Source organism: Agelaius phoeniceus, chromosome 6, assembly GCF_051311805.1.
Source record: "Agelaius phoeniceus isolate bAgePho1 chromosome 6, bAgePho1.hap1, whole genome shotgun sequence".
Taxonomy (NCBI): Eukaryota; Metazoa; Chordata; class Aves; order Passeriformes; family Icteridae; genus Agelaius; species Agelaius phoeniceus.
This window is the reverse complement of record NC_135270.1, coordinates 57,539,515-57,564,234: the sequence shown is the minus strand read 5'-3', so window position 1 is coordinate 57,564,234 and position 24,720 is coordinate 57,539,515. Positions and strand designations below refer to the sequence as shown.

Here is a 24,720-nt window from a genome sequence, read left to right as displayed (position 1 = left end):
CACGTATAATGCAAGTACAGCTGCTACATTTCTTACTCAAGCAATTCTTGGCTCCAACACCCTCGATTTTTCCATATATGAGAACAGATTAAAAAATAAATTAAACCCTTTTACTTATGCTAACAAAACCAAGATTAAATTTACTGTGACCCTGCTAGCAAACGCTCCAATGGCATTAGAATACCTTTACTTAAAGCATTCCAACCTTTGGAAGAAAGACAAAAAACACTCAAAAGCAACGAAAGGAAAACAGTACGGGAGACGTGCAAGATGAAGAAAGCAACATGTGGTCAATTCAGAGTGTATGAGAGGAACTTTACTTGCACAGTTGTTACATCCCCATGACCCAACGCCCTCGCAGCTCCTTCCTGTGAGCAGGCAGTGCCCAACCCTTCCCCCTGAGACCAATGTGGCCCAGGACACGCGGGACCACCCAGCGCCTGCCGGACGAGCGGTCAAGAACAACACTGACACCAACCAGGGTGGTTTGTGGAACTCAGGAAGCCAACAAAAGTGTAATTTATGATGCACTGATCACACTGGGGCCCACGGGCTGCCTTCCTCTTCCTCCTGCTGCAGCTCCAGCGGGAGCCCTGCGGGGCCGGGCACGGCGCCGGGGCTGCGGCACACGCGGGGTCCTGGCAGCGGGCGCCTCTTCAGGTGCATCACCCGGCCTTGGAGTCAAGGGACTTCACACCAACAGCACATCATCTCCTTCTCCTGAAGGAACATTCCTTCCCAGAAGTGATAAATCATCTATGAATGTCAGACACTCCCCGCTGTCCCCGCGGCAGAGGCCACAAAATATTGCAACCCACCAGGCTCTGGTCAGTTTTGTATGATCAAGAGTAGAATGACATGGCAAAACAAAAAATAGTTATGAACAAACAACACTCACCTAAACTCTAAGTACAGGACAAGGTGCTTTTTCTAATTTCACATTGTTGTGTTTTACTCCACCGGGTGAAGAACATCAAGTTTTATTCCTCCATTCTTTCTCAGTTTTTCACAATGGAACATAGTCTTTGAGCATGAGTTTGAGTCCACCCTCTTGTACTGTGAAATGATCATTTCACACAGAAATCACACTAGCAAGTTTGTTTTTTTGGTAACAGAAATAAAAGACTGTCAAAATCAATGGGCTAAGGGACATGATTTGTTATAAATTTATTTAATCTTCAGTATTTCAGCTTGCACCTTTGCTTCAGCACTTTAAAATAAAATGTTTCAACTATGACAGTAACTGCCTAATTTACATTGAGTCCCAGTCAATGTTCTTAAAAGAAGCTCATAGTAATCCCATTAAATCATGTTGTGTTTGGTGTTGCATATGACTAGTTCCACTTTTTTTTTCCTTTCCAGAATTAACAGTGTCAAGTTCTTACAAAGCCTTGAGTTTACAACATTTGTGTGTGCAGACCCAGGAGTACAAACTGTGACCTGATAATCCTGAAACAGTCAGTAGTCTAGGAGGGAATTCTTTTTTACTTTTTTTTTCCGTGCCCGAAAACAAGAAAACTTCAAATTCTACTGTATATTTAAATGGTAGGAAGAAAAATATACAAGCTTGTATTTATACTGTATTTCTATCAATGGCAACAGGTCATAAATTCATGTTTGCAACTATCACAAAGACTCATGAACACCAATTCATTTTTATACTGTAAATACTGCTGGATTGATGGTTTAGGATTATCAATTCACTGTTGTCATATGTCTATAACAGTTCAAAAGCATCCTGGAGAAAAATCCTGAAACACATACCTTCCGGTATAGAATAATGCAACTGCATTAGCTAAATATATACTGTACAGAAGTCTTATCAGCATTTTACCTACCAAAGATGTAAGATTCCACTTTCAAATACAAAGCAGATAGCCAATAATGTATACTTATAATACAGCCCTCTTCTTTGTTTTTGTATTTTTTTTTCCTCTTTTGTTTTAAACAATTTGGTCACAATGCACCTTTGATATAAAAGCATTTTAAACTTTATTATTAATACTCAGAACATTAGGATTTCCAGAATTTTTTTTTTTCAGTAGCATTTGTAGAACCACTTTTGGTAACAAATACAGTAGTTAGGAATGAGCATCCAGATGAGAATGCAGAAGTGTATTATCCAGAATCCTTTCCAGCTAAGACCATAGGGCTGGTACTGTGATGAGTAATAGTACTAGAACCACAAAAACACTAGAGTATGTTTCTTAGAGGCTACATCCTCTTTTGCTGGAACACTTTATAAATACATATTAAAAAGTAAGGCAACAACTCCAAACTGTCCAAACTGCTATCTCAACTCAATTTCCAATTAGATCCATGACCACTGGAGATCAATTTCATGCTTGTGTTGTTTAGCATGTGTCTTTATTCTTTCAGAATGGTCCAATAAGAACATACTGTAATAATTTAGCAATTGGTGTTTCTAAACCAACTCTGGTACGTGTGTCCAATGCTGCATCACTAATACTGGTTAGGTATTGGAGTCCAGGGTGTTACCACTGCCCTTTTTTTTTTTTTCCATGGATTGTGGACACTAATTTGGATTTGCAATAAATAGGTGCACGAATCCAAAGCTCCCTTTCCTACTATGTTTATCACCTACTTGTTTTTTAATTCCTAATGTTCAAATTAAGGAAGCACCAGAGACAGCCTGGTACTAAAAAAATGCTCACACCAGTAAACAAAACTTTTATTCAGGACCAATGTTTTTCATGGCCCTGATCTGAATGGACATTCAACTTATGAAGATATGCAAAAGGAAAAGAAAGTCAAATTACAGTAAAGTTATCCAGAGAAGGAGGATGTTACACAAACTCATAAGGAAATGACAGTCTTTTTTTCTCTTTTACTATAAATACACGTAACAGTTTAGCAGAAAGACAAGCTAAATTTTAAGATTGTTCACATTTGAAAGTTGTATTATACTCTCTGCTAACGATAAATAAGGAACAGGTCCTGACAATGGAATCTGACATTGCAATTTTCATCAACAGATCTTTGAAGACTCGTTTTAAAGAAGGGTTAAAACAATGATTATGTTTGCAAAGTTCTGAGAAGTCCATCTGTTGTCCAAACTTTGGATTAAAGTCCTTATTTTTTTCCTTTACTTAGAGACAGGTATATACAGTGCTGTTGTAATAATGAAACAAATGTGAAATCTACTGTAAAGTTGCACAATACAGAAAACTGTTGCTCCATCTTCTACTACATAAATGTGTGACTCCACAGGTTAATAATGCTGTTTTGTATTTTTGTTAAGTTGGAATTATTCCATCACGTCTAAGACCTCTCTTTAATTCCAAATCCTCCAGTTTTTTCCACAGTTCTTCACGCTCTTTCTCTTTCTTCTTCTCACTGACAGATGAAATAAAACAAAGAGTTAGCAGGAGAGAAGACTGGAGATAAATAACATTTATGTTAAAAAATAGCTGACATTAAATAGCTGCACTAATTTTCTTGAACACAACTGCAATTTTCCTATCATATATTTAACTTTTTTTTTAGTATTTTCTTTTTCTTTTTGTTACCTACATAAATTTAACTAAACAAAGCAGTATGAGAAAAGCATAAAATGTAAGCTGACCAAAGTGACAGTGTTCATAGACACTCATTTGCAATGAGGAATTAAAAAATGCAGCGGACTTGTACTACAGAACCGATCTGCCAAAATTATAAAAATTAACATTTCGGACTAAGTTATGTAATTATTTTCATTTTATTTATTTAAGATATAAATAATCCTGTAAATCACAGCAACTTTCTAGGAACCATTCCCTGATCCCTTTAGAATCACTCTTTTTACTTACATGACTGCTGGCTTCCCTACAGCTTAGGCACCAGCCAAGGCAAAGTTCAACCTACAAGATGTGCCTTTTGTGCAGTGAGTTACTCTTTTTCCACACCAAATTCCTGCAAGATCTGTGTAGCATTTGCTTTAAAAACAGACTTTAGTGGCTGATTTGAGAAAATTAAACAGCAAACCTAACATTTACTTTACCTGCATTGTTTGCTTTCTAAATTTCCTGTCTCTGCCTCAGCTTACTGAGAATAAATCTCCTTGAGACTGCAAGGCACAAAATGCTCTCAAGTTCTATGACATCACCTTGCAGGTTTAGATGAAATGGAAATCTAACAATGACAGATACACAGATTCTCTGCCAGTCACATTACAGAAGTCTTGAGAAGTATTTCAAGGGGTTAGAACCATTCCTACACACTTTGATTCACTCAGCATACCAACATCTGGCTCATTTGTTTGGAATTCTGATTTCCCATGAGGATTTTAAACATATAAAAAATACAAACAACTTTCAGATACATCCCTGAAGAACAGTAAAGAGAAAAGAGCCTACTGTTATTAGAAAGTATTTAAAATTAAATACAAGAATAAGCGAAATAGCCTTACATTTTCAGGCTACTTACCAATATTTATCTTCTAATCATTAGGAAATACATGCCTGCTTACCTAAAGGTCTGTTAAAGGATGATCACCTCATCCAACTTACTTATTTGACCTATCCTAGCCATTAATATTGAACATATTTCTCCTCAAGCTTTAAGTGGTATCAAAGCTACCCTCCTAAAATGTGGTTTTATTAAGATGCTGAAGATTTTCTGAAAACCTTAAGGTAAATATCCTATAAATATTCAGATTTTAAAATTATAAGAAGCAAATAAAAATGGTGACATGGTTAGCACCAGCCTTGGTAAGAAGGTACAATGTCACCAGGTGCAAAAGAAATTCTTTCTGCAGTTGAGCCACTAAACCTCCCCCATTATCCAGACACGGGACACACCACTGCAGTGTCTGGTGCTGCTCAGAGCAGAATTTCTCATCTTAAGGGGCAAAGTGCAACCACAAATGGATTCAGGTCACCAAGCTGCCTCAGTGAATATCTGGACTAGATGATCAGTCCTAAAACTCTCTGCCTTTTTGCTAGGAAACCACAGAGTTTGTCTCAACTGCACTACGTGATTGGCGCTTATTTATCAACACATATCAAGAATATCTGGTTTCTTAGTTCAAATCAATCTCTAAACAAGCCTCTACAAGTAAAATACCATATTAATGAACTAGCCTGTTATGTGCAGATTTTTTGGGCTATAAAACAAAGATCAATGAAAGGCCAGTGACTCCAGTCACACAAGCCAAAAAAACTACAACAGCCAAAAACTTTCAAGGTTAGACTACCCTAAAAACCTCTGCTGATATGCAGTGCCCTTTGCATTTCTTGGGGGAACTCTGAGTCACAGCCAAAGTATGGCTTAAATGAAGTTGCAACCTGCTCAAAGTTCCTGAAATTTGCTCATTTTTTTTACCTAATCTTTGCATAAGGTGAAACTTTTGAGAAAAGATGCTGCACTGTAATGGAAAAATAAAGATTAGGGAAAATGGCAGAAAAGACAGGAAGGCACTGAAGTTGAACTAATGTCTCTGTGAGTGGTGTATTTAATGGATCCTGCATGCTGAAAGACTCAGATACAGCAAGACCTCTGAATAAGAAACAAAAAGGCTGAGAAATGTCTCTTTGCTTTAAGATCACATCCAGCCAACAAACAGCAGCTTGGAAAATCAAATCTTAGGGGTTTCCCCTCATGTCTCTTTCCAAACCTCAGTGTAACTTTTTTTTTTAAGGTCTTTAAGCAAAGTGTTACCTTTCAACACTTGTTTTCCTTTTATCATTGAAGATCTTGACACACTTCAGTGTTTTGGAATGTGAAGTCAAAAAAGAATTGCCAAGGAATGTGGATTCCCAAGTCATGCAATGGACACTGTATTTAATAAAGCCTCAAGAACAACCTGCACACAATCTCACATCCTGCAAAGAGCAGCCCAGCGAGCAGACAAGGGCAAAAACGGGGCAGTGTCTATAATGTCTGAGATTCTGCAACTGCATCTGAGTGTAAGGGGAGAACTAAACTGCAGGCCACGTGCACAGCTGACAAAAGAAAGCTTTAAAAAGTTACCGCTGACGATCTGACTTGTAAGTGGCTGTCAGCTCGTCAAACATGGTGCTGTTCATCTCCATAAATGCCTTCAACACATTGTAGACTAAAGCCACAATAGCCCTGTGAAACATGGAGAAAGAAGAAAGAAGAGAATCCATTAGTTTCAGGTGAAATCAAACGTGAAATACAAAGTGTCTTCTCTTCCCAGCCTTTCTGTGACCAATTCTGTTCCTGCAAGTATGGTTATGTAAATTCTTCGATTTCACTGAAACTACTTTGGATTAACATCCTTAAGGTGAGAATCAGCTTTCATGTCCCTTCTGACTACTGAAATGGAGCAGGCCAAAACTCTAGGGTGAAAGGCAACAACAGAAAGCTATTACATGTAACTACAGCCTCTTCCCTCATGCTGTGGAGCAATTCTGAATGCAACTTCAGAGATTCAAATCATCAACGCTGGCAGAAGGAATAGAATTCAAACACAAAATGAAAGTGATTCATATTTCCTTATGACTCTCCTATGAAGCTGAATATTCAGTGCATCTATGCAAAATGCAAAGCTGTATTTCAAGAGTGATTTCCTTGTGCTCATGCAGTTCATATTCATTTTCCCTTTCACAGTTCCTGATCCACTACTCTGGCTGTCATATTCAGACCCAAGGCTGCTTAAGAAGCAGCTCCTCAGCCAGGAGGCAGTGAATCAACAGTACAAGTGCCAGGAACCTTTGGAGCTAATCCTTACAGGACACACAAAATATGTGCCATTTCCCACGCACCCCTGTCTCTCTCATCTCTTTAAATAAACTTTCATTTTTGTTGCCTACATGAAAAATTTTCTTATAAACATAGAAATTCTTTAAATAGCTCCTTTATTTTAGACGTGTCTTTACCTGGCTCGTGTAATAAAATTACTGTGGGTATGAAAACTCTAAATTGTGATACTGGAATATTCTCATTACCAGAAGCATCTCAGTGCATAATATTAAAAGGCTGGAGGCTGGTACTGGAAAGTGTCTTTTTGTGACCAGTGTTAAGTTACAGAGGCTTTCCAGCAGCATTAGATTTGTCATGTGAGCACACAAGCTTGAGAGTTTGACTAGGTACAGGAAAAAAAGACCAATGTTTGAAAAGATGAATCATTTTACAGTAAGGTCTCAAAGCAACTGGGACCTGAACATAGCACAGCTCATTAAAAATACTGGCTTTACTAAATGCTAATCATCTTGACTTACAAAAACTTTCCAACTAAAATAAAGGATATATGTCATCTTCCTGCAATAGAATTTTCCATAAAAACACTTTTTATTAAGCCATTAAGTTTAAAATAAAATTGCCTAATTACCACAATATCAATACTAAGTAACTGTTCAATTACTGTCATAAAGAACAGCTTTTAAATAAATTTAGAAAAAAAACCCAACCTAAGAATATATTGTCTGTGTGTTTCATGGATGTTTAAAAAATGCCAACACCAAAAGTCTCCCAGAGGTATCAGCTGATGACACAGCCACAAAGCTTTATTAATGCCAACTGATATTCTTCTAGACAGTTTAGAATCAGGCTTAAGAGCCAAACAGTTTATAAAAAAACTGCGTAGGAGAAACACTTGATGAGCAACATTTTTCCTTCAATAACAATGTAACATTTTATTTCTTCTTTTTTCCAGCTTGTGAGAAGGCCTATTTTTATCCTACAAAGTAGTGATTTTTGTACACATACCAGTTAATTAAAAACACTGAGACAAGCTCAAGTTCAGACTAATATATATTGTCATTAACAGAGTTGCACTTGCTCAGAGCAGCTTTGAGTGTGCATCTCTCCCATTCAGATGTTCTTCAGCAGACATTCCTTGAGTTTATCAGTGGGATGTCAAATGCTAAGAGATAAAGTGTAAATGCACAAACTTACGGATTCCAGTGCTCTTTAGAAATCCTGTAAAGGCTGGAAAACATGATGGGAAGTATAACATTTGAGTTCTCCTCTATCAAACTCATGATGTATTCATTATTCCAATAATACAGCGCTCTTTCAGCCACCTTTAAGTCAAAGAAATAAAACAGGAACAGGAATTCAGATATCTGTAATTTTGTGATTTTCTGATAGAAAAACAAATCAGAGAGAAACTCCACAAAGATGAGCTAACAGGAGTTATTAGTTTTGGAATTAAACTACTCTAATCAGTAGCATAACATCATTAATGGAATTAATTTCTATCCTGTAGTTCTGATCCCACAGCACCCACTCTCTATTTCCTGAGCAAAGTGTTATTGCTCACTGAAGACTGGGTGCAGACACAGCATCAGTTGAGGAGGGGAAGGAAGAGCAGACAGACTTCCCATCACCCTTTCCCTCAAAATCAGGGAGAGTGCAGTTGGAAAAAACCCAGCAGTGCTGGGAAACCAGAGGAAGGAGACAGGGAAAGGCCCCATAGCTGGGCTGGAAAAGGGAGGAGAAAGTGTGGGGAAGGTACCAAGGACAGTAATTATCTTGGAGAGGAGCTGGGGGGTAGGAAGGAGGATGCTGATCTGAATTATGATTAAAAAAAGGATGTAGTCCAAGGAAGAGCTGAAAAGTCACATCTGTCTTTGTGCCAGGACAGATCACCAGGCTTAATATGGAGCCTCTACAGGCCATGAACTCTATATCCTCTTCACATCCATTACATCCATTATCCAGTTACATCCCATCCATTCCCCTTCCTCCCATTATACAATGTGATTAAAACAGGCTACAGAGTTTGTGTCACCTCTAACCACACACGTGGGTACATGGTTAGAAGGAATCAAGTCAGAAAACAGGAACTGCACAAGACTGCACCAAAACTGGGGAGGAAATCCATCCTCCAGGGTCTACAGGGCCAGCACCTGCCACCTGTAGGGCTCTCTTGCTGGTCAGAGTGAGCCCAAGAAAAGCTGGGAAGTCTCTTTTCCCAGCCCAGTGCTTGAAGAAGGAGTCAGAGCTCTTCATTTCTCGGTCTCAAGGTTGTTTATTGTTCCTTATCTGTAAAATTCTTTCTCCTGCCCTGCCGAGGTCCATCCAGCAGGGCAGTTCCAGGCACTCTGCCTGCCCCAGGGTGGTGTTATGTCTTTATACCAAAAACTACATGTACAATGCTTACAATTACTTCCCAATACCTATCACCTATGTTAGACAGTGAGCTTCTACTCTAAACCAATCTAAAAGTGCCAACATTACAGCAGAAGATGGAGGCCAAGAAGAAGAAGGAGAAAGGCTGGACATGCCCAGATCCCTCCATCTTGCCTCCTGAATCCCCATTCTAAAAAAACCCAAAATCTACTTTTTCACCTTGTGATAAATTCAGTCATCCTACTTAATTTGTCATGCCTTGCAGATCTTCATCTAAGGTTGGTCACTTGCTCCAGGGGTCATAATCAAACCCACAGGGGCATCTTGGGCTCTGTGCCAGGGTCTCTGAGCCCCCTGGCAGGGGTCCTGGCTGCTCAGGACAGCCAGAGGGATGTCCTGGGTCCTGACAGCCACCCATAGTGGGAAGAGCTCACAGCCTGCTTGGACACAGGTCAAGGATTTGTGAGGGGCTCAGAAGGAGCAGCTCTGTGCTGTAACCCCAAACATCTCCAACAAGTTATTAATGGAGCTCAGAGCTAACCTTCCACCCCAACATATCCTCTTCCACAGAAGACAAGTACTTAAAAACGTAACATAGAATAATATTTACATTTGGGGGGAGTTATGTTTGAAACTGAGACTATACATTCCTATATGAACAATAACCTTTACCACTGACCTGAAAATGAGGGCTAGAGACACACTTGGCAATTTGTTTAAACAAAGGTTCCTGGATTTTGACAAATTGTGATGGTTCAATTACATCCAAGATTTCCTCCAGCTCTCCTAGGAACATGACCTAAAGACAAAAAAGAAAGCATTGAACATAAAACTTCCAAATCATCTTGTTCTGCAGAATGCTGGCAACCTCCAAATTCTACTGCTTCAGGAAGAAATGGAAACCTCACTCAGCTCAGTGAGACCCTGTCTCAAAAAATGTCATCAGTTCTACCACTGGCAACTTCTGGACTCAGTCCCTTAAAACAAGGACAAGTTTCTTCTTCAAATGCTGCCTTTAACATATTTTGAATAAAATTCAGAATTGCACCAGTATAAACATCCATGCTGAAAACCTTGTCTCATACCAAGATCTGAACAAAGGCTTAAACTTCAGTAACTAAGGAGATTCTCCTAATTGTACCTCATTTTTGAGAGCAATATTGAAAATAACAGTTTTGCTGTTTCACAAAACCTCACTAGGAAAACTCTGATTTGCATCTGAAACAAAAATGCACATGTTTAACTGCATCTTTTACATGTTTAGTGGGTAAACACCACATAAAGCATCTTTAGTAGGTAAACACCACATAAAGCATCTTTTACCCTCACTGGAAAAATACTGTCTTCATAGATAAACAATTCCAAATCTAACAGAGTTTTCCAACCTATCCTTAACTACGTTTATTTTCTCCTTTCTAAAATATTCTCTGCAGCAGAACCAGGAACTATTTTGTGAATAGGAACCAGACTCATCAAACTTTGCACAGTCAAAACTGTTCAAAAAACTAGAATTAAAGTATTGAAAAATCACCTACAAGAAATAATACCAAGCTTCACCACAGCACATGCTATCAACCACGAATTAAAGACCCCTGCTTATTATGTTTTAGAGCAAAATAACTCTTTTTTTTTCTTTGTAATACCAGCATATCTCTTACCTCTTTCTGACTGCAGGTTTTTGGCCAGAATTTCATTAAACCTCTAATAACCTAAATTAGAAGGAAAAAGAAGTTAGATTTTATACTTTTCTCTCTATGGGCTAAAGCATTCATAGCGGAAAAAAAAAGTATGAAAGAAATATTTACTGGTTCTGTGAGTGAGGGGTCCTTCTCCAGAAACTGTACTATGCAATACGCCAGCTGTGAAGAGATAAGAATTTACAAAAACAAAATTAGAACATTTCTATTAAAAAAACCACAAAACCCCAACTTTTTTAAAAAGAAAAACTTAAGGCAAGATGCTATTCATCTCTCTCAAGCTACATCCAATTTTAGACTGAGATGCAGAGTTTGCACTGTGCAAATCCATTCAAAGCTCAGTTTATAAGAAATGAGTTTATAAGAAACAATTGTTCTATACAAGAACAATTAGAGTGACGAAATAGCATATAAAATAAAAATCAGAACAACTTGGGATTCTAAATACAGTCACACAAGCAATGTTTTGAAGCTTCTGCTACTCTCTTAAAGTGCAACTTTTTACTAATTTTACACAGCAAAGTCATGAGAATTCTTGCAAGATGAGTCGACACAGCTAAAACCTGGAATAACATACTTAGACAGCAGAGCTTTATCACCATAAGAAATACTGAAAAATTTCACTATCTGAAAATCAGAGAGAAAGGCAACAGGTAGCAGTATCAGAGGAAAAATTACATCATGAACGCTGAGGGTATAAAAAGATTTATGAGAGCATAAATGCAGTATTAAGGAATCTCTGAGGGAGAATATGAAATGAAAAAATGTGGGTATTAGTATTCAGAAGGTTGCCAGGGTGAAGAAGAGCCTTGACAGGACAAGACTAAGGAAACCCAAACATCCTCTTGGGAGAGAGAATGGGAAAGGCAAACTTGTGAGAATGAGAAAAGAGCAGAGAGGAAAAGCTAGAGAGAGCCTAACTACTAAATAAAATTTCCAAACTATTACAGATGCATGTTATGCTTTTAATTACCTAAGCAGAACAGAAGCTAAATATTTATCATATAAAGGATACTGAATTAATTTGGAAAAAAATCGATTGTGGTTTTTTTCCACATTTAGAATTTTCCCTCCCTTTTTATGGTCATGTAATTAAATGCAACCTTTAAAAATATACATGTAATTCTTACTGAACAAGAAATATTTTCATAATTTCTACCTGTGCATGGAAGAGCGATAAACTCCTGACTGTGTGTAAAGGGATCAGCACCTTCACCAGAAACTGTTTATGCTCTGCCTTGAGAGGTAAAGCAAAACCATTGATAATACTGGAAATGAGAAAAGAAATATTTGTTAGTGTCATCATCACAGAGAACAATACTGAGGTTTTGTTCAGTACAAAAGCACTTTCTAGATTAAAATCTATTTAGCAGTCAGCAGCTGTTTACAAACAGCACTTGTAAACAGCTGTTGACTTTGGTCCTGATTTGTATTAACAGGGCAGTTCATATCTAGGTAGCAATCCAGCTCCCATTAGGAATAACCACATAAACAGCTGCACAGAACTGTTGCCAAACAGAGAAAACCTTGTCTATGTGGTCTGTCAATTCATCTGAGCAAGGTGGTCTTGAGTAATTAACCTACCAAAATTAGATTCACTCATAACATTCCCTCTGCTAAGTGTGCTCAGAATAAATCCTCCAGCATGGAAGGGTGAAGTGTGCAGTGTTTAATGGACTCACACACATAAAATCAACCCAACACTTTGGCTCTAACTTGTAGCTATATATTCTTGGCAAAGATGTGACAGAGATTTGCACATGGGCTTAAAGATGAGCATGTGCACACATCTGTTTTCAGAGTCAGGGATTATCATAATACTTTTTCCAAATCTGACACTATCCTGACGTGTGCACAAGGGAAGTCTGAGTTAGATAATAAATAAAGACTCCTTTACCTTCCTAAAATTTCCAACAGTTCAGCTACGCCATTGAAGTGTTCAGTTTCATAAACAAATCTAAAAAAAGAAAAGTTAAATATAAGCAATATATCAGTTTCCTAAAGGGTTCATAAATGAAAAGCACCTTCTTCCACAACTTACCGTAGAAAAATATTATTAATCTGTTTTCGGATAAATGCTCTAAGGCCCAGGAACTTGCCATAAATTCTGTGCAAGACTGTTTTTAGGTAGTCTCGTTCCCGAGGGTCTTCGCTGTCAAACAGCTCCAACAGCTGGGTTTAAAGGAAAAAGAGAACTGAAACAGGAGACGTTTGACAAGTAGGACACAACAGACTTCTGTATGAAATTGAATTCATGAAAACACATGAATGAAAGAATATGACATCCATGGTACCCAAGCAGCAGATATCCAGTATTAAAAAAGCCTGCTGGAACTTCAGTATAACATCATACACCTCAGAATAATCAATTTGTGATTAACTAGCTCCAAAATGCTGCCCTTCTTCTCCCCAAAAATAAATATGGTAAGACAGTTTGCCCTTTACCATCCACCATTCCCTGACTCTGCAGAACCAGAAGATCCTCATTTGCTCTAACACTTTGTTCTCACAAGGTTGTGTCAAGGTCACATTTTTCTAATTGCTTGTAATTCATATGATGAGCTCTTAAGCCTTCCTAGTGATTGCATGGCCCTCATGCTGTGGAAAGACTCAACAGGGAAGTCCATGCCAGCACTGGATCTGCTGCTATGGGATCTCCACCAATTGCCACAAATCAAAAGCATCAGAGGGAATTAATCCTTCACTTTGAACAAAATGGTGATTTCATTATCAATGCCAATTAAAAAAAAAAAAAATAAAAAACAACAATAACAAAAACCCTGCATTTACTAAGTTGTTCTTAAATACACAGCAAAATGGTTATGTGAGACTCAGTCAAGAGAGATGGTGGTTTAGTGTCTGGTATTGTACAAAATATTTCCCAAACACTGTCACCTGAAGCTGCATGAAATGAGCAGCAGGAATATCACCTGCAGGTCTTTGTTTTATTCCCCTTGAATCCTCTGCCACAACAGTAGGAGCTTTCCCTTAGCCACCCTCTTCATTTTTTTTGTGACACCACAACATTGGGTATTCTGGTGGATGTTTGGAATAAATTCAGAGGTAAACTTTAAAGCAAAAAGGACAACCAAGTGCCACAAATGTGCAGAAACCAGGGAATTTAGGCAATTTTTAGTAATCATAGGCAACCAGTAACTGTCTTGCATGAAAAAAACTGTGAACCAGTACCTGTCTTGCAAGAGAAATAAAGACAGTTTGTCAAACAGGTCTTACAAATGGGTAAGATGCTGTCAGAAAATCATTGCAGGAGTGGCAGAAAACAAAATTATCTTAGGTTCACAAACAGATAAATTATAAATACCTACTGCAAGTAGATATGTCAGTGTGTGCATGCTACACCTGATCTCTGTTAAACTGCTATATAACTCTGAGGAGGTGAAAAAAGGTAAGAAAAAGTAAGATTTAAAGTTGTTAGGCTGTCTGGGGTTTTGCTTTCTAAGGTCCAGGTCTAGGACTGATGCACACATTCTTCCTCATTGTTTGGAACATTTCTGCAGCTTGCAGTGAGACCTCACTGTATCTTCCTTGCAGTAAGAATCTCTGGTGGGGATTTCATGAGGGAAGTATGAGGTTTGTCAGCTGCCCTCCAGAGGTTATAAACACATTGCTCTCCTCAATTAGCTCTGGATTTCAATAAATAAATAGTCACCTCATCCTTCCCCAAATAGCACATTTCAGCCTAAGACAGCAAACAGCTGGAAGCACTTATGTTTTTTGTTTTCTTACTGGATTGAAAAGTATTTATATTTCCAGTTCTCTTATGCAGATCCTCTCTGGAAACATTGCTAAACTAAGTCTCTCATTAAAAAAAATAATAATACTAAGACTATTATTTTGCTATGTCCAATTTGTTTTCAGGTTTCAACAATAAAGTCTTATTTTTAGGAATAAGCTTCAAGACTTCCATAATTTATTTTGACTATTCTAAACATACACAGAAAAGGGAAATTAATTTTCCAAAATAGCAACCTACATAACAGAGACTTGTAGATATATTTGAATAGTATGTCTCTTAGCAACCACTGCCAACCATTTCAAACTGTACATAAGCAGGCTTTAGAAATGAACAGCTACACTGGTAAATACAGTATTTTATTAAAACATACAGCTGAAAGCAGAAATACAGCTATACTTAATGAAAGAAAGCAAAAACAAATAAACAACCAAAAAGTTTGAAAAAAGTCCAGTAAAAATCTAACTTTTAATTTTTTTTTGCATATAGGCATCCTTATCGCCATTAAAATTAAAAAAAATAATAATAATTTGGAGAAAAAGCTGATTCCAAATACTCCAAAAGTCCCACTTGTGTTGTCAGTGTCACAAGACACCAAAATGCTTCTTGTTCTTAAGTCTCAAATTGCCTTCCTGTGTAAGGGATCTGCAGGTACTCAGCAGCTACTCCTGACACACAACAAACACAATAGGAAGTAGAAGGACACCCCAATTTCCTACAGCTCACAAAAAAATATTTACATACATGGAAATATAACTATTTATATGTAGTGTGTATATGTATATATATGTCTGAATAGAACTTTTTATAGAAAAATGTGAATTTTAAGTTGATATTGTGCACAGCAACATAAAAATGTGCATCACCAAACTCCATGGCAAGAACAGAAATCCATAGAACTCCTTTGACCTCTTAATTGTCATATCATGTTTTCTGATATGTAGGTTTTAAAATCTCATATTCCCCTCTTTCAGTAGATAATATTCTTCCATTTAGTAGATTTAATGAAAACTAGCAAGATTAAAACAAAAAAAATTAAATCCTTGGTTTAGACCCATTCTCCTGTGCCAAAGTGACAGTTTTGAATGTCTTAAAAAGGCTGAGTGGGATGTTGCCAGTCATGACCAAGTTCAGCAGCACAGAACAGGAGCATCTAAATTATTTTTACCAGATTTTTGAAGGAGAGCACATGTATTCATCCTAATGCAATCCTGCTCTATCTAATCAAACTAAAACCAGCCTGGAAAAACCTGTCAGGAGTGATTTGTCATGCATATTCTTTTATCTCCACCAGGTACTGAACACATTGGTGCACCTCCTTGTCAAATCAGTACTGAGATGAACAAAAAGGAAACCACCAGAAGTTTGATCCAGATGAAAAAGGCTCTTGTGTTTAGGAGAAGGAAAAAGTAAAAATTTAAGAATATCCAACTGCTTTTGTAGGATGGAGAAGGTCTTGTGATATCGAGAAGGAAACTGAATTATCTTCTTTGAAACTTTGAATGTAAGGACAGAAATTGCTCTGTCCACTACATTTTTCAGGTATTCTTCATCCAAACAACACAGATGAACTGTAAAAGCACAACTTTTATTGCCTGAGCAGTACAGGGAAAAATAAAAGCTCCATGAGTGATAAGGGGCAAGAGAAAGGTCTTCAGAAATGCTGAGTCTCTCCTGCCAGCTCCAGTTGCTTTTTCATTCAAGTGACAGCCTGCAAGGAAACTCCATTTTCTAACTAAATAGCAATCTTTCTAAATTCCCCTGATTTTCAAAAGCAAGCTACAGACAGCATCAAGCACAAAGTTCTTTTTGACTTTGCAGTTACACAGAAACTCACGAAGGGAAAACAAAACCCAAGACAGGCCCGTTCTCAAACCTGAAGACAAAAAAATGTATCTGTGGGGTGTCCTGGCTTACCCAGAAAACAAATGTATCAACAATACTAAGACACATCAAAACTGGTGTTTAAGTAGTCTCTCTAGATAGAGAGAACAGTATTTTGAGACTACTTGGTGGGAAACTTTTCATTTTTCAACAGTTACTGTTTCAGCTCTGTCTCAAAACCAGTAAGTCAAATATTTTGACTGAGGTATTGAAACTGGATCCAAACCATCTATTTTATGTATCTATAGTAACAGAGACTGACATATAAACACACACACCTTTTTCCATTACCTCCACAGATTGAAAACTTTCATTGTAGATGCTGATTTAGACTTTTTCTGTTGCAAATGAAGTTACACTTTCAAATTCTAAACTATATCTTTTAAAGGATTTTTTTTTCCCCAAAAGCACCACTAAGCCTTAAAGAAAACACACCAGCTTACCTGCAATACAAATTTCTGATCTATGTACTTTTTGGCAATGCTGGGCTGAAATTCTTGGCTTTCCAAAAATCGTATGAAAAACTCATATACAAGCTGCAAAACAAAAAATAAACAAAACATGGGTTTAGTTTATGACTTGATTACTCTTTATATTTTTAGTATTTCCCTGAACTATTTTGTTAGAAGATTAAATGCTTATTTTTCCCTAGTACAAAGGGTTAAAAAAATGGAGAAGATTTTTCTCCTTTATCAAATTGCCACCTTTTAGTTAAAATTAATTACATGAGCTTTTTAAGCTGCCTCTGCTTATTTAACTCCAGTCAAAGACATTTCATCACCAAGAACAGGCACTGCCATCTTGTAATGCTTGTTATCATCTTGTAAAGCTTCCCAGAGTAATTGGGAAGCACATTTAAACTGCCCTCTGAACTGCTGAAGACACATCAAATACAGACATTACAATTCTGAAGGGGTTGGTGAAACAGTTGGAAATATTTAAATTAAATTAGAAACTGCTTGGAGTAGTATTCTAGTACAACTTGAAACACAGAAGAAGACTACAAACCAGAATTTATTCAGAAGTTCCTAACTTACTGTTAAGATTAGCCTCAGGGCTGGAGAAAATCTGCTTATTTTCATGCAGCTCCATCTCTACCTAAACTCTTCAGTGGGACATGCAAGACTTTTCATTTAGTGGAGAAAAAGAAGAGTATAAAAACCAGGGAGCAAGGAAGTGAAGTGAAACAGAGACTGCTGTGGCCTCCTAAGACAGCAACTCTGATCTGTCACTGGTAATGAGCTACCAGCCAGCCATTCTCTTGGCAGAACCTTTTCATAAAGAGCAGCCACTGAAAACTTTTTTCTTTTTGTCTTTAGTGAGTATGAATATTGATACTGAAAGGAGAAAGGAAGCTTCAAAATTACATTTTAAAATCATTTTAAACTCTTCCCTGACAGCAACATGCTGCAGAACTGCTGCTGGTACTTTCTAACAGGGTTCTCTGACTTCTCAAAGGAAGCAATGGGAAATCAAAAGAAAGAAAGAGGTTGAGAAATAAGTTGTGGGAAAAGTGACAGCTTACATAACACCAACATTAAATCATCAGAAAATCAATTCCATTGACTTTTCACAAATACTTGGTGAATTTCTTCTTGACAATGCTAAGTCATCCACTGGGTAAGAAATTCCCTCATTTCCATGCAAGTAATGACTTTTTGAACTACAGCACCACTGTCACTGAATGTGCTGTTTCCAGGCAGGCACAGCTCCTCAGAGCTGCCTTGAAGTTTTGAAGATTCTTATTTTTTGTGAAATTTAAATATAAATGAGGGATGAACCTACATTTCAACAGATTCTGATTTAGAGAACACAAAAGAGTGAAAAAAAAAAAAAACACTCACAGGATTGTGCATGCAACTGTAAAATAAAATCCTCATTTCAGGCTGAGATCAATTCTGCTCCTTTGCTCACAAAAACACCCAAACTCCACAAACTGTTACTCAAGCAAACTTCCTGTAAATTTACCAGTGGTGTGAGTCATTATCCTGACTAACACACACAGGATTTTCATCTATATTTTCTATAAAGGAATTTACTGCATTAGTATCAAGGATGTTTTCTCCAGTTTAGTTTATGTTCTTCATTCTAAATCACAGAATGATGGAATTGTTTGGGTTGGAAAGGACATTAAAGATCACCTCATTTCACCACCCCTGCCATGGGCAGGGACACCTTTCCCAAGACCAGGCTGCTCATCCAACCTGGCCTTCCACACTCCCAGAGATGGAGCAGCCACAGCTTCTCTGGCAACCTCTGTGCCAGGCCCTCACACCCTCACAAGTCAAGAGCTTCTTAATAAAGTGTAATCTGAATCTCTCCTTGTCCTATCACTATCTGACCATGTAAAAAGTCACCATCCCTTGTTTTTTTATAATCTCCCTTTTAAGAACAGGAAGGCTGCAATGAGGTTTCCCTGGAGCCTCCTCTTCTCCAGGATGAACAAGCCCTGCTTTCTCAGCCTGTGATCATCTCTGCACCCTCCTCTCTGGACACACACCAACAGGCCCACGGGTTTCTTGTGCTAATAACCCCAGCCCTGGATGCAGTGTTATTCCACATGGGGGTCTCAAAAGCCCTTGTTTTGACAACTGAAATTCAGAGGAAGGGATGCTACTGAGTGAGCTTGAATCCTGCTCCAAACACCTGGGAGCAAACCTTGAGGAGAAGGACTTAGATAGGGATGCAGCTTTTCATTCATTTTTCTGATCAGCTGCCAACACCTGTACACTTTCCTATGAATATTAACCACCCTCAATAAAGCAAAACTGCCAGCAGTGTCATCCTTACAATGCTCTTGCTGCAGTTGTTGAAAAATACTTGTGCATCAAAGCAGTTGGGAAAGCAAAATAATTTTAAAATCAGTGAAGGAAAACAGGCATATGAGGGACACCATCAATATGATTTGGAAAGAAAACTTTAACAGTTTGGAAATATCACAAAGTTCTCTCCCTTTTCTGTAGGTACTATATTAGAATCATCAACAGTATTAATAAATGCTAGTGTCTCACAGACTAGTTCTGATCCACAGGTTAAAAAAAAAAAAAGCTGAGAAAATTATTAGATACACCAAGCAATGACAAGAATTTCTTCTGAGGTAAATAATGAAAAACCTGTAAGTGCGGCCACGATGCCTCCAAGGTGGGCTCATCTTCTTCTGGATCAAATTCATTGCTGTCACTAGGTGGGAGAGTTCTGAAGATATTGCAAGATACCTGAAAAGGCAAAGAAAGGAGGATGAGATCCATTCTGCAAACAGGTAATAGATTTTAGGACCCTGTATGTCTGTACCTGCTCCATCCTCCATCCCTTGAACACTGTTTCTTTTTCCTGCTGTCTGACAAGGATCTTTAGCAGCAGCACAGGGCTAAGGAACCTGTCACTTTACAAACCTGCCACCAGCCTCGGCTTTTCTCCTCTCCTCTGATACCCCAGCATTACCCAGTCTGCCACCATGTTCCCCCAACATGTAATTCCCAATCCTGATGGGCATCAGTGGGAGCCAGGACTGCTTAGGAGTTGTAGGAAATACCATCAACTCGTGTTTATAAGTGCTGTCATACAGCATTTGGTTATTTTTGTCTGTACAGAGAAACATTAATGATTAAGGTCTCATCTGTCAGCACTTGCTAGGAGTTCCAAGTGCTACTCACACATTAAATGCTTGGACACCTCATGCCAAGTACAGAACTTGGTACTAAATGAAAGCAAATAAGAGCATTTGCTCGACACTTAGCCTACATTTTATTTCATGGCTGGCTCGCTTTGCTTAATCTTATTTAGAGGTACTTTGGTGAGACTGCCTGGCTTTGTGAGGTTCATGCTATCAGCAAAGACTGAGCCAGAGAGCTTTCCTGGGTTAATTAGAGTGCTGAATGGAGCGTACAGCTTATTATGCAGCAAATCTGATAACTGCAAACATGCTGTAGGGCCCCTCAGCACTTGGAAGGTGACGATGTGCCTTCCTTGCTCTGCTCCTGTGCATCTGACCCATCCCTAAGCTGGTTAATCAAACAGCTGGGAAAAGCAGCATGTTATCCCCTAATCTATACATGACCCCTTCATAGTAGTTCAGACAAACTAAGCCATTTAAGACACAAAACTAGTATGTTCTTCAGCATCCTTGTTTATTTTTTCCAGCTTTTTTTGCTCCTGTAAATGTTTTAGTCTGTAAGGAGTATTTTCAGTATGTTGGCAACTTTGTGAGAAAGGGCACTTTAAAGCCCACAGTTTATATACAATCCAAACGCTGATAAAACCAGATTTAAATAGGGTGAAGTTTAAAAATTTGCAAGACAAACAGAACAGATTCAAGCACTGCAGAAACAGAAAGATGAAAGAGGCAAGTGCAGGAAAGCACAGGGATGTTCACTGGACCCAACAGAGTGAGCAAGGCAAACCGAGGAGCACAGAAAAGAAGAGGCCACACTGGTTGGTGCTGGGACTTGTCCCTTCCTGCCACAAGAGGGTGTGTGCCACTGCAGTTCCAGTCCGGCAGGCTCCACAGGAGCCCCACTCTGTACAGCTCAGCGCTGCTTCCAGCCTGGACAGACTCAGCATTTCCTGCAGCTGCGCTGGGGGTACTGAGCTCCTCCCGCCCTGGGCCACAGCACCGAGTGACTGCCGGCACTCATTAGGAAAAGATCCTTTCCTCCTTTCTCTTCCCCAGCTCATTCACTTCTCTCAAGAGCCCCTTCATGAAGAGACATTTCTAATCTCATGAGAGGTCAAATAACTATTGCAGGAATACATACATGTTACAGTTTGTGTTCCCTCAAGGATTCTTGAGCTCCTCCTTCTACTATCCCTGATATGAAAACGCAGGGAGAGGAGGAGAGTGATCACAATTAGCAAGACAGAGTTTCTATGGTAGAACACAAGAGAGGATAGACAGCCCAAAGGATTTCCAAGTAAAAAGTGGGAAATGTACCTTAAATCCTAAGATTTGGGATTCTAAAATACTTACTCAAGCATTTTTTGTTAATGCTTTACAGTCAAAAATCCCAGCTCTCTCAGGATTTGGATCAAAATAAGAAACTAAGAAAACCAAAGGCAGCTTTTTTTTTTTTCCCTTTTCTGCTTTAAGTTTAATTTGAAACAAAGAAAATTTTCTGCAAATTTAACTATACATGTATTATTAAAACTTGTACCTACAGATCACTCATCAGCTGTTTTGTTTAGAAACTGGAACAAATACTGAATTATGGCACAAGTAAAACCTGCAAGGGAAAGTACATACTTTCAGAATGAAGAGCTAAACAAAGACAAATTCCTGTAAGACTCAAATTAAGTCAAACCAAGCCTCAAGCAGTTAGTGCCAGGGCCTTACCAGCATGACAGAAGCATGAGAGGTTCAGCAACAATTAGCTAAGTCCCAGCACAGACACCTGGATCTTGAGCTTGGGACAAAATTAGTTTGATCTCTGGAGAGTGCCTATTAAAAAATGCCAGTCTCAAGGCAACTCAAAAGCAGGTTTTTTTTGCATAAGAAAATTATCATGCAGGAGTAAATGCAATGCAAGCTTGAATCCTGCTTGCATTACGGTCCTAGTATGCAGTTTGTTCTCTTTATTTTTCTGGTTTGCATCAGGAGTAAAGATAAGCTATGTGGAGCCAAAATGCAGATATCCTCCTGAGGAGAACAGACAGAACAGGTTATCTTTAAGTGATTTCCCCAGGTTATCATAACTTTAGGAGATAATGTGTGCCATTACAGTTACATTAATCACCACAACACAGCACGATAGCTCATTTACATGCAGTGTCAATTTATAGCATGCTTATCTAAATCAGTAGCCTCTGGGTGGTTAATGTTTATAAGCCTCTAAGGGAGAACTGAAGACAACAAGTCCTTCCATGCATGAACTGCCCAGCTGTACTTTGGAGACCCTGACAGCCACCACATAACACAGGAACATCAGATCTGGAAAGACTTTCCCTCAGATAGGCATAAGGCAGCTATTTAGAATTTATCCCTGGGCCCAAGCAGCATGCCAAAATCCCTTCAGCTGGATAGCTGAACCATTTCTCTCCTGACCTTTCTTGGATCATCAAGCCAGAGGACATCCCTGCCAGGCCTGCACACACAGTCCCCAGTGGTTCCTGTCCCAAAGCCAACACCAATGACCATGGATCAATACTGACTTCCGTCTGCCACGGATTAGGAATGCCTCCAAGCCCAGATGATCCTTTTGGAAGGCAAACCAGAACTCCAATATTCTAGAAAGTTGTATCAAGACAGATGTCCCCTCTCTGTCCTCAGAAACACCTGCACCTTCTTCTCCATGGCTGTACCCTTCAGAGGCACACACCAAACTGGGTGTACAAAGTCCACCAGAGCTCCTCCATCATGCAGCATCTCAACACCCAAGTGCCAGAAACCAACCTAACAAGCAGCTGAATCTACCCATTGGCACTGAACCAAAAACCAGACCCAAGTGGAAATGCTGAAATGACAGATTTCCAGACTGGAGATGCACAGAAACCTCTGAGCTCTGTGTCAGTCAGGCACAAGTCACAGAATCACAGGGTGGCTTGGGCTGGAAGGGACCTTTAAGGTGATGTCCTTCCAACACCCTGCCATGGGCAGGGATGCCACCCACTAGACCAGGCTGCTGCAAACCCCACCAGCCCAGCTTTGAACACTTCAGGGATGGGCAATCACAGCTTCTCTGGGCAACCTGGGCCAGTGCTTCACTTGCCCTCTTAATAAAGAATTTCTTCTTAAGATCTGATCTAACACCTAACTCCAGCCAGATGCAAGACAAAAATTCTCCCAGGCAATTACAAGTCAATGTCAATTTGTTAAAAACAAACAAGACAGGGAAGGCTGCTCTGCAACCCCCCCACAGAGAGTGAGCTGCAATTTCTGAACAGATCTGATCGTTGGTACCTGGCAATGCACAACCACAAAATTAAGAATATACAGGTAAAAGCATCAAGCTTCAAGAAATCTTTATCACCATATTTATATTCAAAATAACTTTTAGAAAAGAAGGTAGTAAAAGGATCAAGTTTGAAGTCAAAATTCATGTTTTGAGAAGTCCTCTCCCTGCCCCTCACTGGAGTGCTATAAAAGTGACAACACTGTAATAGAAACACTTCACAAATTGAATTGCAGCTGAGCACTTCTACTCTGTGCTGTTTGAAACAAAGATTTTTATCAGTAATAGTCTTCCTGAATGAAAGCTGAAATGAAAACAAACACACACACTGCAAAGTCTAATGTATTCTCTATATAAAACCAGGGTAAGTGGATACCCATTTAGCTTACAGGGAACACCTGTTCTTCAATTAAAAATATGTGGAATCATCCAAATAAACCCCATGTACATATAAAATTGAAACCCAGTATCTCTGCTCACAATGTTTAAACTGCTGTGCATAATAATAACACACAGAAGCAATAAAATGTAATTAAGTCATAACATGAAGCCATGCTAACCTGGAGACAACACTGGCCCCCAGAAAAGACACTGGGCTTGTCCTTCTGAAACACATCTGCATATGTGGAGTTTTTTAATATCATTTACAGATTTACATATTCTAGAGCCTGAAGCAACTACTGCAGTCACTCAGCTATAATCTCTCTATAAAACCATTGAATTGTTCCCAGAAGTTTGACTAAAGAACATCTTACAAAATGTAGTATCTAATTTTATCTTCAAAGATTATAAACTGTTCCACCAGCTCTCTTTTCCTAAAGTTTCACTACCAATTTAGCTACAGCACTGTTTGTGATCTCAAGGTTGAATCTGCCTGATACCCTGTTGGTTCTTGTTAAACCACCAGATCTCTTTTCCACCTGTATATATATATATTTGCATATGCAGTATGTGTCTATCTATAGATAGGGATTTTTTTATAGACATGACAACTCTCAACCTCTGTGTCGTTAAATGGAAAAACAAAGCTCCTAAACCCAGGCAGTTGTTGGTTTCTCTGTTTGTTTTTAATCCTGTGATTATTTTTGCTTCCTTCCTTTGACCTCCCACCTGTGCACAAGTGCACTGGGGTATAAAAAGCCAGACCATCTCCCTCTTTTCTCCTGCATGTTGTCATATTAATTTATCGACATTCACTTCTTTGAACGGTGCAGCGTACCAGAAATTCATATTAAGATACTCATGATAAGCAATCCACAATGCTCAGGTTCTTTTCTGCACCACTGCTTGCCTGAATACAGTCTTTCAGGGCTTAATATTATGTGCCTTCTTTTGCCCAGAAGCATTACTTTTGACTTGGCTGCATCAAAATGAACTACATTGGATTGTGAACACAGTCAACAATCCAGATCACAGGCTGGGGGAAAACAGTTCTTCTCATTTTCCCTTTACCTTTACGTCT

General features: G+C 38.7%; 1 protein-coding gene across 2 annotated transcripts in view; it reads right to left on the bottom strand.

Moving 5' to 3' along the window:
- Positions 1-1,143: 1,143 nt before the first annotated feature.
- PPP2R5E (protein phosphatase 2 regulatory subunit B'epsilon) overlaps positions 1,144-24,720 on the bottom strand; it is a 71,279-nt gene continuing 47,702 nt past the window's right edge. For both annotated transcript variants that reach the window (XM_054634603.2, XM_054634604.2), the window contains exons 4-14: positions 19,488-19,589; positions 16,818-16,910; positions 12,778-12,908; positions 12,634-12,693; positions 11,896-12,004; positions 10,845-10,898; positions 10,698-10,748; positions 9,719-9,838; positions 7,861-7,988; positions 5,971-6,072; positions 1,144-3,357 (exon numbers count right to left, since the gene is read on the bottom strand). In XM_054634603.2, the coding sequence (XP_054490578.1) occupies positions 3,258-3,357; positions 5,971-6,072; positions 7,861-7,988; positions 9,719-9,838; positions 10,698-10,748; positions 10,845-10,898; positions 11,896-12,004; positions 12,634-12,693; positions 12,778-12,908; positions 16,818-16,910; positions 19,488-19,589 (1,050 nt within the window). In that variant the 3' untranslated portion in view covers positions 1,144-3,257. The remainder of the gene's footprint in view (positions 3,358-5,970; positions 6,073-7,860; positions 7,989-9,718; positions 9,839-10,697; positions 10,749-10,844; positions 10,899-11,895; positions 12,005-12,633; positions 12,694-12,777; positions 12,909-16,817; positions 16,911-19,487; positions 19,590-24,720) is intronic.